A 17034-nucleotide genomic window follows, 5' to 3' on the forward strand; every position below is an offset into this window, starting at 1 on the left:
CTGTGCCCTGCTCCATGGCCTGGGGACATTGAGGGACATCCTGTGCTGCCGTGGGTGCTTGGCTGTGCTCAGCCACTGGCTTTGAGTGTCCTGGGTCAAGGAAAGGACAGGAGGAGCAGGAGGACGTGACTTTCTCACCCTCTGCTCGATCCCGCTGTGACAAAAGAGGAAATGTGACGTGGAAAGCACAGGTTTATTTACACCAAAGAAAATAAGGATGCAAAGGCCAGGGAGCAGCTGAGGGGTCAGGGGGCTGTGCAGGGTTCCCCTCTTGCCACCCCAGGTGGGCAGACAGGGCAGAGAGCCCAGGAGAGCTGCCTGGCTTGGGGACAGTGGTTTCATCCCTGCAGCAGCTCTGGCATGGAGAGGAAAGGAAGGTGCAGCTGGAGCACACTGACCTTAGCATCCTCCTACTCCTGCTAGCTTTGCTCCTGTGCAGCTGCCTCCCCCTCTTCATCCTGAAAGACAGAGGTTCACCCTGTGCCCTGTGCCCTTGCTGGGGTCCCTGCCGTGGTGGCCAGGCTGTCCCATCCCCGTTACCTCTCCGGGCACTTCCAGGCCCCTCCTCCGCCGCTCGGCCTTGATGCTGGAGAGGAAATCTTCCTGGGCCTGCTTGAAGGTCTGCACTGGATCCTCCTGCTGCTCGGGCTGGGCCCGCAGGCGCTCCTGCTCCCGCAGCAGCCGCTCCTTGTACTTGTCCTGCAGGACCTTCTCCCGCCTCGCCTCCCGCTCGAACATCTGGGGGCACATGTGGGGGCACAGGGGACCCTGCCACGGGGCTGGGCACAGCACAGGGCTGCAGGCAGAGTGTGGGCACGCTCAGGGGGCACATACTGTGGAGGTCAGGGTCTTCTCGTTCTTCCGGATGGTGCAGAGCCCCGGGGAGATCTCCAGGAGGGAGACATTGCCCATCCTGGTGCCACAGCCGATGATGCGCCCGTTGTCCTGCGAGCACAGGCTGAGCAGGGGATCGTTGGACACCTGGGGACAGGTGGGGGGTGACACTGGGCCCTGGGGTGATGTGAGGCTCCCAGAGGTGCTGGGGACCCACCTTGAGGCTGAGGGAAGGCGCCTTCTGGTGGAAGAGGAAGTCCCAGATGTCCAGGACCCCGTCTGACCTGGCAGTGAAGAACACAGCCGGCTTCACGGGGCTCCAGCACACGTTCATCAGGTAGGAGCTGTGGTACCTTCCAGCAGAGCCAGCCCTCAGCCACGCTGGCACTGCCCTGCCTCGGGCACCAGCCCAGAGATGAGCAGACCCCATTGCTACCCGCCCTGGGGATGATTTCTGGCCAAGTAAAGGCTCTCTACTACTTCTCTAAAGGAGACCTACTTTGTCTCCATAATTGATGATGAATCCATGAGCTCCTCCGTCCAGATCCGAGCAGTCCAGTCACCAACTGACAGGAAAACTTTGGGGAAGAAGGGGCTCCTGGTCACCCTGTAGACAGCCCCAATGTGGCTTCTGAAGATGTTGGCGATTTTCTCGGGTGGTGTCTTGGCATCACGATTGCAGGAGATGATGATGCCCTGCTCTGTGCCCACCAGGAACTTGGTGGGCTGAGGGTGGGAGCAGAAGGGTGCAGCTGTCAGCAGGATGGAGATCCCACAGTGTGTAAGGGCCAGCAGGAGACCCTGCTGCAGCCAGAACCCTGGCACCCAGCACCACGGGGGGGTTTAGGGACTGGAACCCCTGGGCTGCGCTCCCCCTCCTGCCCAGGTCAGGCTGTGGGTGGTGGGTACAGGGACACTCACCAGGATGGGTGCAAAGTCCAGGGAGATGGCACCCAGAGCGTCCTTCAGCTGATCTTGCCGGCTGATGTCCAAGACCAGCCTCTCGCTGGGCTGTGACATCTTGCGGATGTCCCACCACAGGACCTGCAGGGACAAGGTGTGGCAGGGGCTCTGGGGGCTGCTCCCAGCATGGTCAGAGGTGCTGGCAGTCCTGCAGCTGCCCCGTGCCAGCCTGGGAGGCCGGGATCTTGTGCTGCTGCGGGGCAGAGCAGGCACAGGAAGCTCTTTCAGGAGCCCCTGGCCCCTTGCCCAGCTGCAGCCCCTCACCTGTCCATCAGTGGAGCCTGAGAAGCACTCGGTGCCCGTTCGGGAGGGCAGCCAGCACGCCCCGTACACGGGGTCCCTGTGGCTGAACTCCACAGGGGTCATCTCCACGGGCAGCCCCCCTTTCCTGGTGTCCCAATACACTGGGGAGGAAAAGAAAAGCCCATGCCCGGCTCCTTTCCTCATCACGTTTCCCCCCAGTGTCCAAGATGGAACAGGGAGCAAACTTCACCCAGTGCTTCCCAGAGATCATCCAGGGTGGTGGGAGAGGTGGGAGCACAGCACCCATCATCCCTTGGATGCATCCAACATCTATCCATCCAGCCATCCATCCAGCCATTCTGCTCATCCCTTGGATCCATCCATCCATCCATCCATCCATCCATCCATCCATCCATCCATCCATCCATCCATCCATCCATCATCCATCCATCCATCCATCCATCCATGGATTCCATCCATCATCCATCCATCCATCCATCCATCCATCCATCCATCCATCCATCCATCCATCCATCCATCCATCCATCCTCCATCCATCCATCCATCCATCCATCCATCCATCCATCCATCCATCCATCCATCCATCCATCCATCCATCCATTCTGCTCATCCCTTGGATCCATCCATCCATCCATCCATCCATCCATCCATCCATCCATCCATCCATCCATCCATCCCTCCATCCGCTGTGAAGGGCTCCCTGGCAGGGTGTCCTCCCCTCCCTGGGTGCCCGCTCAGGTGGGCACACACCTGCCCACAGGTAAATCCCAGGGCTTCTCCTGCTCTCCCAGAGGCCGCACAGGTCCTGGCAGAGCAGCAGGGCTGGAGCCAGGCTGGAGCAGAGTTACCCCCTCACCTATCTGCCCGTTGTAGCAGCCTCCCAGCATGTGATGCCAGTCCTTGGAATTGTACTCCAGGGTCACCACAGGGGACGAGGGCTTGAGGGTGAGCTCTGGGGCGTAGGGTTTTTCTACAAGGAGGGATGAGTGAAGAGCAAAGAGTGAAGACAGCCCCCCAAAAGCAGCCCCCAGCCCACCCTGCTGCCCCCACCCTGTTCCCTGACACAGCTGTGCAGGATGAGGTGCCCATGTCACCGGGAGCTGGCCTGGGGACAGACCCTCAATACACAAATCTGCATTCCCACCCTTTTTGTCCTTTTCACTCCAAAACACACCAGGTGTGAGGCAGGCTTGCACAAGTCTCACCCCGGGCTCCTGCTACCTCTTTCTTCCTTCATTACCAGCTGAACCACATCAACACCAGACCTTCATCTGAGGGTCTGCTGCCTGGCAGGGTGGGGAGCCATGGAGGGGAATTTCAGTGCTTATTTCCCCCCTCCCAGCTCTTATTTCTCCTGGTTCTGCACTGAGGCTCCCCCAGCGACTCTCCCCGGGGTGCTGCCAGCCTCATCCTGCTCTCTGAGACACAAAGTGCATCATCCCCTGTCCCCTGGTGGGTTTGGCCTGGCCCTTACCCAGATCCCAGACGTAGGAATCAGAGTTCAGGTCCTTCCTGCTGTCCTGGAAGTCCAGGCTGCAATAAGCCACGGCCACGGCCCGGTTGCCATCGGGGTGCCAGGAGAGGTGTGTGGCCATCCTCCTGGGGTTGTTGGGGTCCCTTTGGGGTGACACATCAGCCAAAATGGGTCAGTTTGCAAATCCCTGGGATGAACATCTCCCACAGGGAACTGTGGGAACCACAAGGAAGCCAATCTGCAGCCCTCAAGCCTTGAGTGCAGGAAATGATTCTCCTGAGGGGTCGGGTGGGGGGAGAAGAGTTGATGATTTCATCCTCTTTCCAGTCATACCTTTCTAAAAATCCAATTATCTTACTGGATCTGACTCTTAAACACTCCTGATGTGGAAATTAACCTTTGAGGCACCAAGAACAAGGAGGAAAATCCAAAAGCACCATCAGGAGATGCTCAGAGCTGGGTCTGACCCAAATCACCTGGGCAGGGAGGGCTCAGCTGGGCTCTGCACCCACAAACTGCACCAGGACCATCCCAAACCCACTGGAACTGAACTCCTAACATTCTCCCATTTTCTGTGAAGGTGGTTTGACCCCACTGAGGCTCTGGCAAGCCCCCCCAGCTGTGCTACCTGATGACATTGATGGTTTTGGCTGAGGGATGCTCCTCCTCCTCCTCTTCCTCCTCTTCCTCCTCAAAATATTCCTCGTAGATGTCGATGGTGTTGTTCTGCCTGATGTAGTGCTCCATCACCTGCAGGGACAGCAGGGCTGTGGCTCTGGGGGGCCCTGGGGGGCTCTGGGAGTCTGGGGGGAGCAGGGCAGGCTCTTACGAAGCCGAGGCGCTGGACAGTCTTGGTGTAGACCTCTTCCCTCTCCACCTCCTCCCGGTAGCGGGTGGTCAGCTCCGGGTTCTTGGGGTCCACGTGCTTGGGCCAGCCGCCCTCCACGTGGTTCACACCCCGGATGGACACCTGAGCCCGCTCTGTGTTCACCTGGACATGGAGGGGACACGGAGGGGACACAGGCCCTGAGCCCAAAAGGTGCCTGTCACACCATCCATCCATCCATCCATCCATCCATCCATCCATCCATCCATCCATCCATCCATCCATCATCCATCCATTCATCCATCATCCATCCATCCATCCATCCATCCATCCATCCATCCATCCATCATCCATCCATCCATCCATCCATCCATCCATCCATCCATCCATCCATCATCCATCCATCCATCCATCCATCCATCATCCATCCATCATCCATCCATCCATCCATCCATCCATCCATCCATCCATCCATCCATCCATCATCCATCCATTCATCCATCATCCATCCATCCATCCATCCATCCATCCATCCATCCATCCATCCATCATCCATCCATCCATCATCCATCCATCCATCCATCCATCCATCCATCCATCATCCATCCATCATCCATCCATCCATCCATCCATCCATCCATCCATCCATCCATCCATCCATCCATCTCTCATCCATCCATCCATCCATCCATCCATCCATCCATCCATCCATCCATCCATCCATCATCCATCTCTCATCCATCCATCCATCCATCCATCTCTCATCCATCATCCATCCATCCATCCATCCATCCATCCATCCATCCATCCATCCATCATCCATCTCTCATCCATCCATCCATCCATCCATCCATCCATCCATCCATCCATCCATCCATCCATCCATCCATCATCCATCCATCATCCATCTCTCATCCATCCATCATCCATCCATCCATCCATCCATCCATCTCTCATCCATCCATCCATCCATCCATCCATCCATCCATCCATCCATCCATCCATCCCCCCCGGGCCAGCTGCCCTCTGTGTGGCTGCCACTCCAGGATGTCCCCTCTGCCTGGCCAGGGGGTGTCCCCGTACCTCATGCATGGCCAGGACAGGACCCTCCTGCACCCCAAAGTCCACGGGATCCTGGGGGATGAAGTCCTCGGCCAGGGTGGGGTCGGGTGGGATGTCCACGGTCACCTCGGCCAGGAGGTCTGAGAAGCTGCAGGGGCGGCCAAACTCGCTGCGCTTCCGTGAGTACTCGTACTTGATCTCCATGGTGGGAAAGGGCTGGGGGGCCAGGGAGGGAGGGAGGCTCCTCCAAGGGAACCCCAAAAAGGAGGGGGGACCTCAGGGCTGGGGAGCTCCAATGGGGATGGAGCGCCTTGGGGAAGGCCAAAAGGAAACAGGGGCCTCAAGGAGGAGGAGAGAGTTCCAAAGGAGAGTGGGAGGTGCTGAGAGGATCCCAAAAGGGAGTGGGGTTCTCAGGGATGGAGAGCGGGATTTCAGGGAGCTTCAAAAGGAGAGAGGGTTTCAGGTATGAAGGAAAAGGAAAAAAGGAATGGGAGCCTCAAGGAGACCCAAGTGTGAACAGAGAGCCTGGAGAGGGAGGATGCTGAAACAGATGGGGAAGCCCAAAAGGAAATGGGGTCTTGGATAGAGGACCCCAAAAGGGAATGGGGACCCTCCAGAGCCCCAGAAGACAGTGTAGGCCTTGGGAATGTCCCGAAAGGGAACAAGAAGCTCAGGGAGTCCCAGACGATCCCAAAGGGAACAGGAACCTCGGCAAAGCCCAAACGGGAGCAGGGATCCTGTGCAGGGAGGACCTTGAGAGGGCCTCAAAAGGCAGCGGGAGCCTCAGGGAGCCCCAGAGCGGAGCTGAGCCACGGGGACGGAGCGAGGAAGCGCCCAGGGTGACCATGGGCCCCGCAGAGGCTCCGGGACCGCGGTGGGGCCTGGTCCCGTCCCGCTCCCGGTGAGGCCCGACCGGGGACGCGTCGCCGTTGCCAGGCAACAGCTTGAACCTCGTCACGTGACACCGGCGCTACAGTCACGTGACACGACCTCCCCGTAATGGCGGCGGCGTGCGGCATCACGTGACCGACGCCATGTTGGGAAGGTCAACTCAAAACTGCCCCAAACACTGAGTTATCCACCAAAAAAATTATTACCCCCCCCAAAAAACCCGCACGGGAGACAGTAATTTTGTCCAAGTGTTTATTATCTTTCCTCCCAAAAGGGCACAAACAAATCCAGCCGGACTCCAGCCCCCAGCCGAAGCCCTTCGGTTAGTTCACATGCGGTTACAACAGCTCTTCTACCAGTACCGTTACATGGAAACGTTAAAAGCCAAAGAAATAAAAAAATCCCTCGGGATATTCCCCAAGGGGAGGGATGCTAGTCACGGGGAGTATGGAGAGGGGCAGTCAGGGGGATGTCCTGGCCCTGGGGGGGGCACACACCACTCCCCTGTCTGCACCCTTTCGGGTCTGGGTGGATGGGACAGGGGGTCCATCCCTGCTCCAGGGGGAAGGGGCCATTCCCGGGGATCCCTGTGCCAAGGGGCAGCCCCAAAGGGCCAGGTTCAGCTTGTATGCTCTTGCAGCTCCTCACCCCAGAGCCCTGGCAATGCTGGCTGAGCCTCCTGGGGTGGCAGATCCATGTTGTCCCTCCCCAGGGATGCCCCAGCAGCTCCTGTCCCTCTCCCAGGGGATTTGTGACCACTCCAGCGCTGCAGGAGGAGGGGAGCCTGCCCCTGCCCACACCTGCCCTGTGGAGCCAAAAAGAGCCTAAACCCACCCCAAAGCCCGCCACAAACCCCACTGCAGCAACCTCTCTCTGAAACAGAGCCAGCACCTCCCAAACCCCAGGGGCAAAGCGAGGGAAAACCAGCAGGGCCAAAACATCCCAAATTCCTCATCCTGGGAATGCCAGGGGGGCTGGAAAGGGCTGGGGATGGGCTGGGGATCACTAGTGGTTGGTGCTGCATTGTTAGGGGAGTCCCTGGGCAGCGTGGTGCTGAGTTTGTGCTCCAGAACCTTCCACAGGGACAGGAGGAGCCCCCGCAGCCCCTCTGCGCTCCTGGGAGCCCCTAAGGCAGCAGGTGTTGGGCTGCCCAGGGCAGGGGGTGCTGGGGGGCTCCAGGTTTGCCCCCCAGCCCCGCCATGGCTCCTACCCTGTGCTCTGCTGTCCCTCCGGGCTCTTTGGTGTCCCCTCCTAGGCCGGGAAGTCGCCGCGGTGCCGGATGTGCTCATCGGTGACCGCCAGGTATGTGGCTCTCATGCTCGGGGAGTACTGGGGGGGAACACAGGGGTCAGCACCCCAAAACGCCCCACGCTGCCCCAGGGGTGTTCCCATGGGGGTTAATCCCGAATTAATCTGCCAGGGGGGCATGGAAAGGGTCAGGCTCTCTGCCCCCTTAGGGCTGGGGGAGACAAGAGCCCCCTCCTCAAGCCAAGTCCAGCTCAGCTTTGTCCCTTCCCAGGTTCATCCTCCACCTTCCCAAATTCATCCCAAATCTGCCCCCTCCCCAAACCAAAACCTTTCCAGCCTGTCCAGATCTGCTTTGTCCCTTCCCAGGTTCATCCTCTGCATTCCCAGCTTCCCAAATTCATCCCAAATCTGCCCCCTCCCCAAGCCAAAACCCTTCCAGCCTGTACAGTTCAGCTTTCCCAGAGGTTCATCCTCCACCTTCCCAAATCTGCCCTGGGGTTGTGTCTGTGGGATGCCAGGAGCCCAAGCCTCCAGCCCCACCCCAGCATCACATTCCTGCAGGATTTCCCAGCAGGGAGGATCACCCCGGGCAGGCATTAAGGAAGATTATTCTGAGTTTGTTATTCTGGACTCGGAAAGTCTCTCCTCAGGGATCTGAATCCTGGGTGAATTAAACTATTCAGGGCTGGGAGAAGAGCTCAAATTAATCCCCCCACTCATGTCCCCCCCTGGGAGGAGGCTCTCGCCAGCTGCCAGGTCTGTGAGATGGGATCCAAGCTTCCACTTGATGGAAAAAATCCTCCCTGGAGGAGAGTGACAGTATTCCTGCCCAGGCAGCATTCCTGGGGTCATATCCTGGCTGAGAGGGGCTTCACTGCCGCTGGGATGGAGACAGGGACCAGCATCCCAACATGTGGGAGCTGAAAATCCTCCTGGCCCTTTGTCCCCCCTCACTGAGCTCTCTGCACCCCAAATTCCAGGCAGGAGAAGGGGATGGAGGGAGGTGTGGAAGGGTGAGGAGGAGGAGGAGGAGGAGGGGAGAACCTGGCTGCTGCCCCCGGGATAAGGAGGGAGAAGGAAGTGGCTGAACTTACTCTTGATGGGCAACTTAGCTCCAAAATAATGGATGCAAAAAATTAAAAGAAATCACAAAAAAAAAAGAAAAAAAAAAAGAAAAAAAAAAAAAAGAAAAAAGAAGAAAGAAAAAAAAAGACAAGGAATAAAAAATGAAGCAGCAATACCAGACAGGGCAGGATTAACGAGCAGGGAAATGGGAATGTGAGGGGAGAGACTGCGAGGAGCATCCTCTGAGAGCCAGGATGGAGAGGAAGCACAGGGAAGGGAGGGAGGGGACGCTCATTTTGATGTCCCCCAGCACGTGGCCGTGCTCCCTCCCCGTGGGCGGCTGGGATTTGGGTCAGAGCTGGGCAGGAGGCACCAGGACCTCCCATCCCTGTCCCACCCAGCAGATCCACAGTGACCCCCCCCGGGGCGTCACAAGGCTTTGTCCTCGGCCCCCCATCGTACCGTGGGGGGAGGAGACCCCCTCCCGATGAGGGGCACGTTCTCATAGCGGGGGTTCCCTCCGAAGAGCACGGCCTGGTTCCTGGGGGGCACAGCGAGACCCCCGTCACCCCCTGCCTGGCACGGGGCCACGGCAGAGGGGGCTCGGGGGGGCTCACATGTACTCGGAGACGGGGGCGTTGGACACGGTCTGTGCTGCAGGGGGCTGCAGGCTGCTCTGGCTGCCCAGGCTGCTGCTGTAGCTGCAGAAGCTGCGCAGCTGCCCCCGCGGCGGGCGGTGCGTGGCCATGCGCCGTGCCGCGGGGTTGAACGGGTCCTCCTCGTCCATGTCATCGTAGTCCCGCTCCCTGCGGGGACACAGCGCTGGCATCACACCCCGGGGGGCAAAGAGGGGCTCTGCTGTAGTGCGTTTTTATACTTTGTAATACTTTGAAGAAGTTTTGGTTTGTATCCCCATATTTTTCCCAAATGGTTTATCCCAAACTGTACCCCCCTCCCTTTACCTGTGTTATCCCTCTCCCGGGATGAGATCATCCCCAAACCCCCATCCTGGCTCTCTGTCAGTCACTCAGCATCCCTTCCCCTCCATCCAGAAGCTTCGGTCCAGGATGTCGAGTGATGAGCCAGAGGCCAGGGGTCAGCCCCCCAAGCCTTGCCCCATACGCTGTCCTATATGTCTATCCCCCAGTACCCATCCCTTAGGGTCACTTAATGGTTGGTAGGATGTTATCTACTGTCGGTTTCCACCTCCCTTTAAATGTGACCTTGGCACATCTCCCGGGGCTCTCAGCAGGAGCCTCCTGAGGTGCAGGAGCTCCTTTGGGACTCCTAATAAAACCTTGGATTAACCCCTGCTAAGAGTCAGCCCTTTATCTTCTACCGATGTCTCTGGTGTCTCTTCTGCTGCAAAGGCGACCAGCCCAGGTGCCCTCAGTACCCTCAGGGCACTGTCGGCTGTGTCAGGGTTGTCCCCCCAGTGTCTGGGACTCAGGACTGGCTGAGGGTTCTGTTCCAGAGGGACAGAGACAGGGCTCTCTGGGCTCCCTGTGCCCAGGGGGAGGGCAGGGGGCACACGCACCTCCCGGCCAGCTGCTGCCAGGCGCGCGGGGCTGCGCAGATCACCGTGGAGAACGCGGCGGCCGCCAGCAGGGAGAAGAGCCCCAGGTAGAGCAGCCCCTCCACGCCGTCGTAGCAGATCCCAATGAGGCCATCCAGGTAATCCTGGTGGGACACGGGCAGGGCAGCGCTGGTGGCACCGCAGGGGGAGCCCAGCCATGCTCCCCAGCCAGCCCCCCCTCACCTTGTGCAGCCCCCGGCAGTCCAGCAGGGCTGTCAGCTGGTGCAGGCTGGTCTCCGAGGAGTTGAGGAGCTGCTGGACACCCAGCAGGTCTTTCTGTGGGAAAAGGAGGGGTCAGGCAGCTCTGGGGAGAAGAAGGAGGGATGGGGATCCCTGCTCCCCGCTCCTGTACCTCAGCTGTGGGGAAGAGGGGCAGTGCATACTGGATGAGCCCCTGCATCTGGATCTGCATGGTGGTCAGCGAGCGCTGGAACACGGTGAGAGCCTGGAGGGGGGAGCGGGGCACAGTCACAGACCCCCCCCAGCCCCAGGCAGCACCAAAGGGGGTGCCCACCCCCCCCATACCTGCTGGAAGGGGCTGCTCAGGCTCTGGTCACAGTACAGGTAATAATGAACCACCTCTGCAGAGGGAATGGGAACATCAGCAGGAGCATCCTGGGGCACAGGGAGCCATGGGGGGACAGTGGCAGTCCCCCAGGTGGGTTTTGAGGTCCTGCCCATGCCTGCCTCCACCTCACAGCCAGCCCTCACCTGCACTGATCTCATCATCTGTCTGGTTCATGATGAACTTGTCTGGGGCCACACAGAAGTCGCTGGTGCCCTGTGGGGACAGAGGGACATCAGTGATGCCCAGCACAGCCCCCAGCAGCCCTTCCCTCCCTCCCCTCCTGCCCCAAGGGACATCACCAATGCCTGCAGTGCTCAGCACAGCCCCCAGCAGCCCTTCCCTCCCTCCCTTCCACCCCTCCTGCCCCACTCACCACCGCAGCCGCCGTGTCCACGGCCATGGAGGCCCAGCTGAGGACCAGCATGAGCAGCCCACAGCACAGCATCCTGCAGGGAGAGTGGGGAGCAGAGTGGGCAGCATGGCTGGGGGTCCCCATGAGCCCCCCAAGGCTGTCCCCAGGGTACTCACAGGAGCAGGAGGCAGCGGGAGTGCTTGGCCAGCCCCAGGCAGGCCAGCAGGCAGACGGTGAGGACAAGGATGAAGAAGAGCAGGTAAGCCAACCACCTGGGTGCAGAGGAAGGCTGTGTCACACAGGGGCACCTCCCCAGCCCTGCTGGGACATCTCAGGATGCTGGAGCTCACCTGTAATACTCCACATAGGCCACCTGTCCTGACAGCTCGGTGAGGTCAGCACTGACACCCCGCCAGGCCGGCAGCCCCTGGAGCTGCAGGACAATGCTGCCAGCCAGCTGCTGGGTGAACTTGAGGGTCTGCACGTAATCCCCCCGCGAGGCCAGCAGCTCGTTCAGCCGTGCCAGGTGCTGCTCCAACGCTCCCTGCATCTGCAGTGTGGTGCTGGCAACCTGCGGCCACAGGGATGGTCAGTCTGGGATGGTCAGTGCCCTGGGATGGTCATTCCCCCAGGATGCTCAGTGCCCGGGATGGTCAGTGCCCTGGGATGGTCAGTGCCCTGGGATGGTCAGTGCCCAGGATGGTCAGTGCCCAGGATGGTCAGTGCCCCGGGATGGTCAATGCCCAGGATGGTCAGTGCCCAGGATGGTCAGTGCCCAGGATGGTCAGTGCCCTGGGATGGTCAGTGCCCGGGATGGTCAGTGCCCTGGGATGGTCAGTACCCTGGGATGGTCAGTGCCCTGGGATGGTCAGTACCCTGGGATGGTCAGTACCCTGGGATGGTCAGTGCCCTGGGATGGTCAGTCCCCCAAGATGGACAATCCCCAGGACAGTCAGCACCCACCAGCCCGGCAAAGCCCTGTGCCCCATCCCTGCAATGCTTTTCCCAGCAGATCAGCTCCCTCCACCCCGCAGTGCCCTCAGAACAGCCCTGACCCGGCCCTGGCGGGGCACAAAGGTCCCATTCTGTGGGGTGACATCACCCTCTGTGCTCGGCCAGCACAGCCACGCCAGAGCTCGGCCGGACGTCCCTCCTGGGGCTCCAACCAAACCCACGGCAGGGACTGAGGCACCCTGGGGCCCTACCAGGGAGTCGATGCCAGTCAGGGTCTGGTTGGCATGGTCCAGGGCATAGAGCAGCTGGAAAACGCCATCGTTGGTCTCGCTGTTCCCATAGAAGCCGATGCCAACGGCGGCACTGTGGGCAGAGAGGGGACACTGGTGCCAGGGGAGGGACACGCTCACCCCGCCACACCAGACACGGGACACCCCCTGCTTTTGGGGGACAGCTCAACGGCAGGGCAGAGACAGAGAGTGGGGCAGGGACAGCACCATGATGGGAACCTGCTCCTGCTGGTGACAGGGGCCTGGGGACAGCCAGAGCTGCACGGTGGCCTGGAAGCTCCTCCTGCCAAACCCTGAGAGATTGAGGGCGGAGGGGCTGGGCCAAGCAGATTAGGGGAATCCGCCGTGGCTCCGATTAAACCTTCGGCTCCAGGCCCTGTGGAGAGCTCCCTGCAGCTGCTGCAGAGCTCCCCACGGAGCCTGGATGGAGCTTGGAGCTGGCTCTGAGGACAGAGGTGCCCATGGCTGTGTCCTGGCCGGGCACGTGCCCACAGCGTGCGTGGTGCTCACCAAAGCCCAAACCCCGGTACAACCAACACACACCAGCCCAAAAGAGGCTGCTGGGGGGGTTCAAAGCCCCCGGGAGCTGCAGAGTGGATCCCTGCCACGCTGGGAGGGCTGGGGGAGCTCGCTGAGCTCATTAGTGCCGTTTGCCTGTCTCCCTGCTCCATGCGAGGCTCGCAGGCAGCCATCATCTCGCTCCGCCCCGGCACAGCTCCCTTTGTCTGGAGCCAGGGTCGTGGCCAGGCAGCCAAAGGGGCCCGTGGCCCATCCTGCTCTCCCCCAGGCCACCAATGCTGGGGGACACTCGGGGGGGCTGCCCTGGGGGTCCTCCCAGCCCCCCGAACCGAGGTGGGCTTGGGAAGCCCCCAGAGCTGGGTGAAGAAGAGTCCCCTTGTTTAATTGTTGTGGTTGCAATTAAGGTCGGGCACAAGGGACCTGCCAGCTGGGTCACGCTGCCGCCCGCCATCTGCTCCGGGCTGGGATTAGCGACCGGCCAGGCTCCCGCCCGGGATTAGCTGGGAATTCTGCACAGCCCTGATAAGGACGGGGCCGGGGCTGGCCCGCAGCTGCTCCCTGGGGCTGCCCCGGCAGCTGCGCGGGAGGAGGCAGGGATGGAGCACGTTCATTGCACAGATCTAATTAAAGCCATTCGGAAAGGCTGGAGCGCAGAGTCCCCTCGGTGACAGGGGGACAGCACCAGGTCCCTGTCCCCGTCCTCACCAGCAGATGAGCCCGGCGGTGACGGCCATCCAGGTGACACAACACGAGTGGGGCCGCTTGCTCTCGGCGTCCTGGTCCCTCTTGCAGCAGCACAGGCAGATCAGGTACGCGGTGAGGAAGAGGAGGTTGAGGCCGAGGCACACGGCGGCCAGCAAGCCCAGGACAAGCAGCGACTGGAAGGAGAGAGGGGACAGTCAGCCGCCGTGCCCGTGACCCGTTCGCGTGGCGGGGATGCGGCGGCGCTCCGCGCCCCACGGGACTGTCACGTGCGGAAGAGGAAGAAGTGTCCCCGTCCCCAGCCCTGTCCCCATTCCCACGCAGGGCCCCCGAGCCGGGGGTGCAGCCGCCGGGGCACCGGGACGGCGGCGCTGCCCCCTCGCCGTGCAGGGGTCACGGCGGGCCGTGCCCCGGGATGCCAGGCGGCCGCGGCGGCTCCGGGAGCGCGGGGCGGGGGCTCGGCAGGGGCAGAGGAAGCGGCGAGGCCGGGAGGGGAGCGGCGGGGCCGGGGGTGCCGGTGCCGGCCGGCCCGGGCGATGAAAGGCGCTTTGTGCGCCGTGAGATCAGAGCCGGCGCCGGGCGCCGCCGGGAGCGGGCGGGGGGCGCGGGGCGAGCGGGACCGGGCGCGGGGGAGGCGCGGGGGAGGCGCGGGGGTCGCGGGCCGGTACCTGCTGGTAGTCGGGGTCCTGCGGGCGGAAGGTGCTGGGCACGGGCTGCAGGCGGGGGTCGCGGTGCGGGAGCCCGTGCAGCCAGGCCGCCCACCAGGGCGCCAGGTAATCGGCGCGGGCGGGCCCCATGGCGGGCCGGGGTCGCCGCGCTGCCGGGCGGGGGGCGGCGGTGCCGCCACGCCGCGGGCTCTGCCCGCCCGCCCGGAACACGCCCCGGGAGACACCCACCGGTACCGCCCCCGGTACCGCCCCGAGCCCTGTGCCCCGCCCCGGGCTGGGGCAGAGCACCGAGACGGCTCCGCCACGCCGCGCCCCAAACCTCTGCTGTAGGGGCACCTCCGGCACTGTCAGACCCTGCTAGGGAGGGCACCACGCACAGGACACGATGGTGGCCCTGTGTGCCAGCCCCAAGGCCCGTTCCCAGCTGTCACCCCAGAGCAAAGGGGCAGCTCCAGGTCCGGTAACTCCCCGGTGCCCGCCGGTACCAGAACCGCCCCTTTGCCGGGAGCAGCAGCAGCCCCAGGACCCCCAGAGTGGCTCCCAAGACCCCCAGAGTGGCTCCCAGGAGCCCCAGATTGGCTCCCACACCCCCAGAGTGCCTCCCAAGACCCTCAGAGTGGCTCCTGGACCCCCAGAGTGCCTCCCAAGACCCTCAGAGTGGCTCCTGGACCCCCAAAGTGGCTCCCAAGACCCCCAGAGTGACTCCCAGAGAGGCTCCCAGGACTCCAAGAGTGGCTCCAGGGCCAGGAACAGCGAGTTGTGAAACACCACACGTGACACCAGGAACAGTTTTTTATTTATTTTAACACAGAGAATCCAACAGGTACACAGTTGCTCCTGGCTCATTTCAGCTCCTTCACGGCCAGACCTGGGGAGGAGAGAGAGGGGACATGGACTGGGGCGGTTCAGGCATGGAAGGGGTGCCTGGAGCCCTCCAGCTCCATGAGGACATCAAGCACTGAGCCCATCAAGGCACTGGGGGTGACACCAGCTCCAGGGGCCCTTCCACAGGGCTCTCATGGCCCCCCCTCAATCCCAACCACCCAACAGAGGATTCCCAGAACACCTGGGGACAGGGACACCAGCTCCAGAGACCCTTCCAGAGAAAGGGGGTTCTCACAGCCCCCCTCAATCCCAACCACCCAACAGGGGATTCCCAGGATACCTGGGGGCAGAGACTGCTTCAGCTTCTCTGCCTTCTCCTTGTCGGTGATGACCAGGGTGTAGAGGTACCGGCTGCAGCGCACCTTGAACTTCACATTGTCCTTGTTCTTCTTGATCTTGACGGCTGTGGGGAGGAGGGGACAGCAGGGACACCCCAGTGTCACCCCTGGGAATCCCAATGCACGCCCTGCCCTGTGCAGAAACCTCCAGTTCCATCCAGAGTGAGGATGGGGAGGAAAAAGCTCTGGCAGTGCTCAACTCTCCCTTGTCACAGGATTCCCGAGGGATCCTGCCACAGCCAGATCCAAACAAGAGGAATTAGAGGGGAAAAAACTCTTCCCGTGTTGCTGAACAGTGAGACAAGGCAGCTCTTTGACTCAATTATCCTCGTTTTGTGGTGGCAACAAAAATCTCCTGGTGAGGATGATGAATGAATCACCTGTGGTGGCACAACTCCAACATTCCACACAGCATCATCCCACAGAGCAGGGGGAGCTCCAGGAATTGCCTCTGGAGAGCTGCACCATCCCACAGAGCAGGGGGAGCTTCAGGAATTGCCTCCAGGGGTTTGGCTGAACCCCCCAGGGCATGCAGAGCTGAGAGCAGCGTTCCAGGGACACCCCAGAGGAGGGACCAGGCCAGCCCCGACCCCTCGGCATTCCCAAGGCAAGGAGCTCCTCAGTGCCCACAGGGAACGAGCTGGAGCCTCCCCCAGTCCTGTCTGAGACCCTCACTCACACTTGGCGTCCTTCCGCCGCGCCGTCAGCAGGAAATCCTTGATCTCCTCAATCTTGCGAGGCTGTGAGAGCAAACACAAACTCATGGAATGAAAAATCATGGAATGTTCCGTTTGGAAAGACCCCAAAGTTCATCCGTGCCATGGGCAGGGACAGTTCCAGCCTAGGGCTCTCCAGGGATGCGCTGTGAGCCCAGAGCTCACTCCCAGGCCACAGAACCCTCCAGGGTCCCGCTCACCCACCCCAGAGACCCCCCAAGCCCCCCTCCCTCACTGCAGCACCCTCCCCTCGCAGCCCCCGGCCCCTCACCATGGTTCCGGCTCGGCTTCGGCAGCTCCAACCTGCGGCACAAACGGGCCAAGATGGTGTCAGCGCAGCCCCCCGCCATCGCGCCCCCCGCTCCCCGCCCGCCATCGGGTGCCCCCATGCTCCCTCCTCCGCCTCAGTCCACCCCGGGGCCGCCCGGTGCCGCGAGGCCGCGGATGGCGGCGGATCCCCCAGGTCCCCCCCCCCGGGTCCCCCCGGCCGCCATCGCTCACCCGCAACCGCTGAGAACAAACCGGAAATGAGCGCGGCACTTCCGCATCCGGGGCTTTATTTCCTACGGCGCGGGCGGCGGACAAAAAGCTTCGGGTGGCGGTGGTAGCTGCGATGAGCGGGCGGGGGCTCAGCCCCGGTACGAACGGGACCGGCTGCGGCTGCGGTGGGGATTTCGGGCACCTCCAGCCCCCCGGAGCCGGGCACGGCTGGGAGCTGCCGGGCACGGGGAGCAGGGCGGGCTGCTGGCAGGTCTCCGAGCCGCAGAACCCCTCCGGGGATGATCCGTCCGAGGTTCAGTCCCAGGGAGCCCTGGGTGATGCCAGCGCTCGGTAACCCG

General features: G+C 61.8%; 3 protein-coding genes across 4 annotated transcripts; all 3 read right to left on the reverse strand.

The window, feature by feature from the left end:
- Positions 1–174: 174 nt before the first annotated feature.
- DNAI2 (dynein axonemal intermediate chain 2) lies at positions 175–6325 on the reverse strand. Its single transcript, XM_066565996.1, has 12 exons — positions 5445–6325; positions 4365–4526; positions 4164–4285; positions 3536–3678; positions 2918–3031; positions 2062–2201; positions 1756–1878; positions 1334–1560; positions 1052–1187; positions 835–981; positions 541–738; positions 175–458 (listed from the first exon to the last, which is right to left on the reverse strand). Exons 1-12 carry the CDS (start codon positions 5625–5627, stop codon positions 420–422), a joined length of 1734 nt encoding a protein of 577 aa, XP_066422093.1. The 5' UTR covers positions 5628–6325; the 3' UTR covers positions 175–419.
- Positions 6326–6552: 227 nt separating this feature from the next.
- On the reverse strand, positions 6553–14425 carry TTYH2 (tweety family member 2). Of its 2 annotated transcripts, XM_066565925.1 has the most exons (15): positions 14257–14425; positions 13592–13764; positions 12329–12440; positions 11474–11694; positions 11300–11395; positions 11145–11217; positions 10915–10984; positions 10729–10784; positions 10556–10648; positions 10387–10479; positions 10165–10307; positions 9245–9433; positions 9090–9168; positions 8657–8669; positions 6553–7643 (listed from the first exon to the last, which is right to left on the reverse strand). In XM_066565925.1, exons 1-15 carry the CDS (start codon positions 14383–14385, stop codon positions 7600–7602), a joined length of 1584 nt encoding a protein of 527 aa, XP_066422022.1. In that variant the 5' UTR covers positions 14386–14425; the 3' UTR covers positions 6553–7599. The 2 variants fall into 2 exon arrangements, with proteins under 2 accessions (XP_066422022.1, XP_066422021.1); XM_066565924.1 differs by lacking the exon at positions 8657–8669.
- Positions 14426–15040: 615 nt separating this feature from the next.
- On the reverse strand, positions 15041–16763 carry RPL38 (ribosomal protein L38). The gene is made up of 5 exons (XM_066565980.1): positions 16697–16763; positions 16467–16498; positions 16159–16219; positions 15422–15544; positions 15041–15124 (listed from the first exon to the last, which is right to left on the reverse strand). Exons 2-5 carry the CDS (start codon positions 16467–16469, stop codon positions 15099–15101), a joined length of 213 nt encoding a protein of 70 aa, XP_066422077.1. The 5' UTR covers positions 16470–16498; positions 16697–16763; the 3' UTR covers positions 15041–15098.
- Positions 16764–17034: the final 271 nt, after the last annotated feature.

This window comes from Molothrus aeneus, chromosome 26 (assembly GCF_037042795.1).
Source record: "Molothrus aeneus isolate 106 chromosome 26, BPBGC_Maene_1.0, whole genome shotgun sequence".
In the NCBI taxonomy this organism is placed as follows: Eukaryota; Metazoa; Chordata; class Aves; order Passeriformes; family Icteridae; genus Molothrus; species Molothrus aeneus.